At 46.4% G+C, this 9,341-nt stretch overlaps 1 protein-coding gene across 1 annotated transcript; it reads left to right on the top strand.

Annotated features, from left to right (window-relative positions):
• Positions 1–6,568: 6,568 nt before the first annotated feature.
• On the top strand, positions 6,569–9,198 carry LOC103085653 (period circadian protein homolog 1-like; the record flags this gene model as incomplete). The annotated part of the gene is made up of 5 exons (XM_007467212.1): positions 6,569–6,640; positions 8,179–8,329; positions 8,474–8,600; positions 8,688–8,818; positions 9,019–9,198. Coding segments are annotated over exons 1-5 (661 nt in total), but the record flags the coding sequence as incomplete, so codon positions are not given.
• Between the last annotated feature and the right edge of the window lie 143 nt (positions 9,199–9,341).

The raw sequence follows: 9,341 nt of genomic DNA, 5'->3' as shown, positions 1-9,341 counted from the left end.
TTGATATGAGTCTACAAGCAGTTGATTTATTATGGTCTCTGTGCAGTCAAACCTGTCTGCTAATGATAATCTGTATTTGCAGCCACTCCCCAGCACTAGCATCTCCGCCTCAGCTCCACCTCGGATCACCAGGCATTAGATTCTCATAAGGAGCGCGCAGCCTAGATCCCTCACATGCGCAGTTCACAGTAGGGTTCGTGCTCCTATGAGAATCTAATGCCACCGCTGATCTGACAGGAGGCGGAGCTCAGGTGGTAACGTGAGCGATGGGGAGCGGCTGTAAATACAGATGAAGCTTCGCTCACTCGCCTGCCGCTCACCTCCTGCTGTGAGGCCTGGTTCCTAACAGGATTGGGGACCCCTAATCTATCTCATAGAGAAGTTATAAAGATTAAATGTGATAATCTATGCAAAGTGTTTAGCACAGTGCCTGGCACAAAATCAGTGCTCAGATAATACCATCCTCCTCATCATCCTCATCATCATCATTGTTAGAGAGTATAGGGGAAGGAGTCTTGGTTGCTCTCAGAGCCTAAGAGTACAGCCTTCAGATTTAGTAACCTGCCCCATGGTTCCATTAATGTTACCTTATTAATCTGAAGCAGGAACCCATGTAAGTCAGAACCTCCAGATTTTCTGCTTCTAGTCTCTGATTTCAGGTTTTATTCTTTGGATACCTAGAGAAGTATGAATAAGATAGTTTTCATTCAGACATAATTTGAGGGCTGTTTAAAAAAGGCACTTTGCAAATTAACTTCTTGTACATATGCCTCAGTAATTCTGTTGGTTGTAAAATATATTGTTAGGCAATGTAGATCCTTATAAACAGGCTCATTTCCAATGTCCTTGGTGGGTCTTTTGTTTAAACTGGTTTCTCCCCTTAATGTGTGGTCCCTAGATTTGAAAAAAAAAGTTTTTGTTGCAGACATTCATCATCAATGAAGTTCATGATGAAGGCCTTTTCACTTAACAAACTATGTTTAGGTACTGTTTAGTGTTTGAAGGCAGAGCTACAGTGAGGCAGCCTGAACGGGAGGACTTAGAGCCACTGGCTGCCTTGACAAGTTTGGAGGGAGTAGGCACCTTAGGGGGTCTTAGTTCAGTCTGTGCCTCTTTTTAAAGAGCTTCTGTGCATCCACTTCCACAGGGGTGGGCCCCAGGAGTCACTACCACCCCAAGTGCCTACGGCTGATTGGAGGAGACGCTCCTGACCCAAGCTGAGATTCTGTCTGCAGGACGTCTGGAATGCGGACACAACCCTTCTGGTCAGTCACTATTGGCCTAGATCTAGGACAGCATACAATAAGGGGCTGGCATGGCCATTTTCACAATGTACTCTGGGAGGCAGAAAAAACTGGAATGTAGCAAAAGATGATTAAAAATGTCAGGGAGAAGTAGAGATGAGAAACCAGGTCGCCCCTAGGAGAAAAGGGGAGGTGGCAAGAGAATAGCTGTCTGTGTTCCCATGGGCCTCTCAGGGCTTTGTTCTAACCCCCTTGAGGCCCAGCTGCCCTTCCGGCTCTGGCCCATGTCCAGTGCACTCTCTGTTTTAGCTCAGGCAAGCTTGAACTGTATCTGTTACGTGAAACCCAAGGAGCCCTGGCTGAGTGAGCTGTCACCGAGAGAGAGGCCACACCAGGCGGGGTCCAGATGGGGATGCCCACCCAGGGGGATCCCATCACACTGGCCTGCCAAAATCAGACATGCATACAAGTAATTTTTGCTGATGATAAAACTGAATAGAACAGATTCACAGTTATTCCAAAACAGTGTTCTCTCCTAGTCACTTCCTGAAATGCTTTTTTGTGTAGTAGTAAGCAGCTGGCATTATAGATGGCACACCCATAATTGTGTCTAACTTTGAATATTTTTAAAGAGGTATATGTACCTACAGCTGTCATTGGTCATGCATGTTGCAGGAAACAAAGCAAAACACAACGTGATAGGCACTGGTCTCTTCTAAGGATCTATCAGTCCCCATCACTGTGCCACTTGACATTTATCTATAGCTTTGGCCCTCCCGCAGATTCAGGGCCCAATCCTGCCTCTAGCTGAAGGCTTTAAGGAGCCCTGTTTCAGTAGTTCAGGGGACAAAGTTAGGATATCCTGTGACTTGTCCTGCTCTGATCAAATGCCCTGGTTCTGGCCTCTGGGCTTTTGCCTTCAACCAGGCATCGAGTCCCTGTTCTAATTCCCTGTTGTATAGCCTGAGTTCTCCATTCCTCAGGCTTTAGCTCCTGCCTCCATAACCTGACCAGAACACTGGTCTCTTCAAAATCAGGACTCTAACTTGCTTACGTCTATTTTCTCCAGGTAACACCCCTGAAAGGCAGACCAAGCTGGGAGCTTGCTAACTGTCACTTGTCCTGTCTGTCCCACACTGCCCACACTGTCTAGGTCACTCCCACTGTTTCTCCCATTCCCCCACACCCACTTTCACCCCCACTTTCACCACTGCCAATAATTATATTTGCTCCACGTATGGGACACCTACCTTTTGCTACCTTCTAGGTCTTTCTAACACTGAATATCTCTCAATTATCATGTCACCTGTTACTCCTCTCAGGACCCATGTGGTCCTGCAGCTCTGCCTGTCTGGCAGACCTCCTCCACTGATTTCAGCCGGGCATCAATCACAAAGCCTTGCACACAGCAAGGTGACAGGGAGGCAGGGTGGCATGGTGGAATGAGCATGACATGAACATGGGCATCCCGAGCAGACCTGGGTTCAAATCCTTGCTCCTCCATTTGCACCTGTTCCCTAATGCCAGTAGGACTCAAAGGTACAAGGTATTGTTGAAAGAATTATATTATGAGATAATGTGCCTGTCAAAATATAGTAGTTATTTAATAAAATACCAAATTTAGCTTTTTTTTGGGGGGGGGCGGGGGCTGTACCGCACAGCATGTGGGATCTTAGTTCCCCGACCAGGCATCAAACCTGCATCCCCTGCATTGGAGGCGTGGAGTCTTCACCACTGGACCGCCAGGAAAGTCCCCACCAAATTTAGCATTTAATAAAACACATCTGTCTTTCTTTCTTGAACTTATATTTCTAACAGTTTTATTGAGATATCCACATATCATTCAACCCACTGATTTAAAGGATACAATTCAATGGTTTTTAGTATATTCACTGGACTTAGATTTCTTAAAATGTAATTATAGCATAAGGGATATGAGGATTAATAACAGTTAAAAGATATAGGATTTTAGTCAGCTATAATTTTATATAAATCAAGAGTGTGATGCCATTGCATTGCCAAAAAACTTATGCGATTTTGGGCTGTACAGATACACATGTGATGATAAGAACAAGATGGATAGTGGTTCCCTGTTATTCTGAGCAGGACATGTGTTCAGTCCTTGGGCCTAGTTTAAGAGGGATATGGGCAAATTGGAGCATGTCCAGAGAAACATGAAAAGGGTGATGAGAAACAGCAAATACTGTTTGTAGGAGCGTATGATATTCACCCTGGAGAAGTAAATCCAAAGAGGAAGTGAAACCCCACCCTCAATTAGCTCTGGGTTGTCATTTGGAAAATGAATGACATGTATTTTCTATGTTCTTTCGTTAGGCCAGAACCTCAATAAGTGAATTTAAGTTAAAAGCAAGCAGATTTTTTTCTTTTTAACATCTTCATTGGAGTATAATTGCTTTACAATGTTGTGTTAGTTTCTGCTGTATAACAAAGTGAATCAGCTATATGCATACATATATCCCCATATCCCCTTCCTCTGCGTCTCCCTCCCACCCTCCTTATCCCACCCCTCTAGGTGGTCGTAAAGCACCGAGCTAATCTCCATGTGCCATGCAGCTGCTTCCCACTAGCTATCTATTTTACATTTGGTAGTGTATATATGTCCATGCTACTCTGTCACTTCATCCCAGCTTACCCTTCCCCCTCCCCTTGTCCTCAAGTCCATTCTCTACATCTGTGTCTTTATTTCTGTCCTTCCCCTAGGTTCATAAGAACCATTTTTTTTTTAAGATTCCATATATATGTGTTAGCATACAGTATTTGTTTTTTCTCTTTCTGACTTACTTCACTCTGTATGACAGACTCTAGGTCCATCCGCCTCACTACGAACAACTCAATTTCATTTCTTTTTATGGCTAAGTAATATTCCATTGTATATATGTGCCACATCTTCTTTATCCATTCATCAGTCGACGGACACTTAGGTTGCTTCCATGTCCTGACTATTGTAAATAGAAGCAAGCAGATTTTGACATGATATAAAGGAACAATTAGAGCTGTCTAAAATTGGAGTGGATTGTCCCTTCCTAACCTGAAATTCTGTATTTAATATATTACCTCTTTAATAGCAAGTCAGAGAGCTACACCTTACAGAGCTTTGACTCTGTTATGTGTCAAGCTCAGGTGGGTAAAACGATCAAGTAGGTCACCCCTTGTTTACTTAAGGCCAATCATTCAGTTTGGGTGAGTCTAGTAGTCCCTTCTTCCTCCCATTTTTCATTCCCACTCTCTGCTTTTTGATCAGAGGAAAGAGAAAAGGAAGCCCCAAATCGTCAACATGGGTATTTTATTAGCACTTCTGATGATAATGGAAATATTTCTAAAATAAGACTTTGGCATTACCTGATCAGGATATTGTGCTCATCTCTTCCCTGCTCTATGTAAGGGACTTCATCTTAGCACTTGAAACTGGCCATGGTGGAAACATCTGCAGATACGGCAGATCACCTTCCCCCACTCCCCCAGCTCATCGACCAGTGCCCACTGCTTTAGCATCCACACCACCCAGTGATGACAGAGCTGGCACTGTTAATGATGATGACAGACCTTCTACTAGATTTTTGTACCATGTGTCTCTATAAGAAATACATTTATAAACAACGGTATTTAACTTTCATATAAGGGCAATTTGGAATTTAAGTAGTTTAGTGTAATTAACTAGTTTCAGATGAGTGGAATATTTAGGGGAAAGTATTTGGGAAAAACTGGACTCATTCTCAACTGTTTTCTAGACCACATCTCTTTTTTCTTTAAGGAAAACCCATAATAACCATGGTCTGTATATTTGAAGAGTCTATTATGCACAGCTACTTATGGAGTGACCATGTGACAGACTAGGAAGACATGTCCAAGATGAAGGCCCTCTGGAAGTGGGAAGATAAAGCTCTCTGCTGGCCAGTACTCTTTGTGCCACCTATTGGATTTTGAAAGAACAATCTCTCAGCTTTTGATTCAAAGGTAAGACTCCAGCAAGTATTTTTTGCAGATGGAACATATTCGTAATCTTCCTTAAGGCAGAACTATTGTAAAAACTTTGCATTGTACGCGTTGTTATGAGGGAAATCACCATCAGCCCAAGATTCCCAGGACCAACTGGTTTCTTTATCATCAACAAACTCCAGGAATTATAGTCGGCATTTATTGAGCACTCGCAGTATACTATGTACCTTACAAGCATTCTCTCATTTTATCTTCATATAACCTTATGTAAGGGGTATAAATATTTTCATTTTACAGATGGGGAAACAACTTCAAATGGTTAAGTGGCTATTAGAGTTAAAAAGTTTCTGTGCTCCTAGGAAACAGGATTTACATTGCCTACTGCTTTGTATATAGCAGACATTCCATAAATAGTTGAATGAGTTTTTTAATGTGAATAAATAGAGCACCATTCTTCTTAATACTTTGAGCCCTTTGACTTATTAGCCTTTTAAGCAGCTTTTATCTAATGGAAAATCAGAATGATTTTCATTTATTTTGCTTCTACATACATTCCAAAGGCAGAGCTCCCTGTAATATCTCATTAACCCTACAATGACATAGAATTATTTTCCCAATTTTAGAAACAAGTTAATGGAGGCTTAGCTGGAATTAGGTTGTCTTTTGATGTTTTCATCACACCAAGTCAAGGTAAAGACCAAAGGCATGCATTAAGAAGAACCTAGTTCCTACTGTATAACACAGGGAACTATATTCAATATTCAGTGATAAGCCATAATGGAAAAAATAGGAAAAAGAATGGATATATATGTATAACTGAATCGCTTTGCTGTACAGTAGAAATTAACACAACATCGTAAATCAACTATACTTCAATAAAATAAATTAAAAAAAAAAGAACCTAGTAAAGTTATGACAAGAAAAAAGGGTTCTAGATAAATCCGGAGGGAAACAGTCCTCAGAGAGTGACCACAAGTCAGTTCTGCTGAGTATGTCACTCAATGGACAGAGTTCTGTGCTTACTAAGCATTGTAGTAGGCATGGGGGAGATAAGACCAAATCCTGATTTTGAGAAGCCTATGGGCTTTTAGGGAAGAGAAGACAGAGACACATACACATAAGGAAAGTGAATTTGCAGTACGAGAGACTAAAAAGGAAAAGCAGACAAGACAGCGGTGCTCATTGAGAAACGATTAACGCAGGCAATAAGCATTGCAGGAGCTCAGAAAAGGGAGCGATTGATTATATTTGCATAAATTTACGCTGACCTCAGCATCTTCACTCTGAGCTGTGGGCAGACAATGATGTTTGAGAGAGCACCTGGCTTCCAAGGAGCTCACTTTCTTCCCTGGAGACTTGAGCAGATCATGAGAGGGTTTGCAGGAAGTAGCCAGAGAGATGAGAAGACCAGAGACCTGATGATCAAGACCAGCAAGATGGTGCTGGGACAGCTCACATGGCTACTGAGCCTGGATGTTCTAAATTATTAATTAATGATGTTTCTCTCTCTGTATTTTTCCCTCTTTCTACCTTTAAGCAAAAGTAGCCTGGAGTTCTTCCTGGACTTTGCTTTTGAAATTTTTAAGCCCTCCAGAGAACTCTCAACCTTGGCTCCTCTTGGAATCACCTGGGGAGTTTTTAAAACACTGCCACCTGGGTCCCACCCCCAAATACTCTAATTGACCTAGGGTGCTCCTTTGGTGATTCTAATGAGCAATCAAGTTTGAGTATCATGGACTTAAAGGGTTCCTTGACATGATAAGAGAGAATGAAATTTGCTAGAGTGAACAAAGTATCTTGGAGAAACAGGAGAGGTGGGGAACTTCCCTGCTCCAATCTAGAGAAATAGCCTTGATTTGCTACCCTGGAGTAGTAGGAATCTGGGTCAGGCTTCCCCACAGCCCCATGGGGGAGGGAGGAAGACTCCAGAGAGAGTGGCTGTGTGGTGGCCAGGGCTTCTCACACTGGGATATACACACAGATCACAGGGGATCTTGTTAAAATCTGGGTTCTGACTCAGTAGGTCTGGATGGGGCCTGAGAGTCTGCATTTCCAAAAAGTTCCTAGGTGATCCCAATGCTGCTGGTCCACAAACTGGCAAAGATCTGCATAGCCAAGACCTAGGCCGTCTACCTTAAGATTCTCGTATCCATCTAAAGCAACAAACAGGAGGAGCCATGACCTGTCAAACCTGAAGGGTTCCACAGACAGGGACAGTAGACATCTGTGCAGTGACCTGGTTAGACTGACAACCGAGAAGCAGATGGACCCCATCTGCAAAGCCTTCTAGACTAAAAGGGGAGCATATCCTGTCAAGGGATACTGGCAGATCACAGATGGCCCATTCAAAAGGGGTCTAGAAACCAGAGGGCAAGAGAAGCCAGCTGATATGGCCCATCAAAGTCAGCCTCCTGGGCACAGAGCAGGGTGAAGGATGGGCACAGACCTGGTGGGGGACACATACAGGAAACTTAGCACAATCCTCAGGAATGAGGTGACGTGTTCGGCCAGCTATCTTAGTCTGTTTGGGTTGCTATAACAAAATACTATGGACTGGGTAGTTTAAACACTAGACATTTATTTCTTACAGTTCTGGAGGCTGGGAAGTCCAAGATCCAGGCATCAACAGACTTGGTGTCTAGTGAGAGCCTGCTTCTTGGTTTATAAATGGCATACTTCTGTGTCCTTACACGACAGAAGGAGTGAGGGAGCTCTCTGGGGCCTCTTTGTTTTTGTTTTTGTTTTTTGCGGTACGCGGGCCTCTCACTGTTGTGGCCTCTCCCGTTGCGGAGCACAGGCTCCGGACGCCCAGGCTCAGCGGCCATGGCTCACGGGCCCAGCCGCTCCGCGGCATGTGGGATCTTCCCGGACCGGGGCACGAACCCGTGTCCCCTGCGTCGGCAGGTGGACTCTCAACCACTGCGCCACCAGGGAAGCCCTGGGGCCTTTTTCTTGCGCTACACCCTGGGCTCCCCAGGCTGGCCACGCCCCCCCCAATGCTGCCCACTGCCTTGCCCCACAGGTTACCTTCCAGCAGATCTGTAAGGATGTGCACCTGGTGAAGCATCAGGGGCAGCAGCTTTTTATTGAGTCCCGGGCCCGGCCTCTGCCCCGGCCCCGTGTCCCTGGTGAGTTGGTGAGGGTGTGGGTGAGGAGTGAGGCCTGGGGCGGGGTGGGTCCCATGACCCTCAGCTCAACCCAGAGGAGCTTTTCTCTCCTCGGCCCAGCTACAGGCACATTCAAGGCCAAGACCCTTCCCTGCCAATCCGCAGACCCAGAGCTGGAGGTGGCACCTGCTCTGATCCAGGCCCCACTAGCCTTGGCTCCTGAGGAGGCTGAGCGGAAAGAAGCCTCCAGTTGCTCCTACCAGCAGATCAACTGCCTGGACAGCATCCTCAGGTAAGGCCATCCTGGCCCCTTCTACCCCTTGGGCCCCGGCCCCGCCTCACCCAGGCGCTGCTCTCATGTCTTCTGGTGCTTCCTCAGGTACCTGGAGAGCTGCAACCTCCCCAGCACGACCAAGCGCAAATGCACCTCCTCCTCGTCCTGCACCGCCTCTTCGGCCTCCGACGAGGACAGGCAGCGGACGGGCGTAGTCTCTGCGGGGGCCCAGAAAGGTGAAGAGCCGGGCCGTCCTGCCTCCACCACCCTGTCCTCTGTTCCTGCGTCTGCATTTCTGTCTTTGGGGCCCCACCTCACTCTGTCCCGTCCCTGCCCAGCCCCCAGATCTCCATGCTCCTCTCTCTCCCCACCCTCACTGGGGTTTCCTCTCCCAGCCTCCCAGTGGGGCAGTAACTGGCACCATCTCTCCGTACAGATCCATCGGCAGTGCTGTCTGGGGAGGGGGCCGCCCCTCTGAAGGAGCCGGTGGTGGGAGGAGGCGCCCTGAGCCCGCTCGCCCTGGCCAATAAGGCGGAGAGCGTGGTGTCCGTCACCAGTCAGTGTAGCTTCAGCTCCACCATCGTCCATGTGGGAGACAAGAAGCCCCCAGAATCGGGTACGGGCGTGGCTGAGGGGGGCGGTGCCCGGGCTCCATCTGCTCCCCCAGCCAGCGTCCCCCCTCTTGCCGGCTGCCTTCTCCCGCCCTCTGGTTCCTGATGGAGAGAAGGAGGCCCCCCCGCCCCCGCCTTAGTTCAGGGC

The sequence above is a fragment of the Lipotes vexillifer genome, unplaced genomic scaffold, assembly GCF_000442215.2.
Source record: "Lipotes vexillifer unplaced genomic scaffold, Lipotes_vexillifer_v1.1 scaffold1654, whole genome shotgun sequence".
Classification (NCBI taxonomy): Eukaryota; Metazoa; Chordata; class Mammalia; order Artiodactyla; family Lipotidae; genus Lipotes; species Lipotes vexillifer.
Note: the sequence above shows the minus strand (reverse complement) of the source record. Positions and strands in the feature narration are given on the sequence as shown.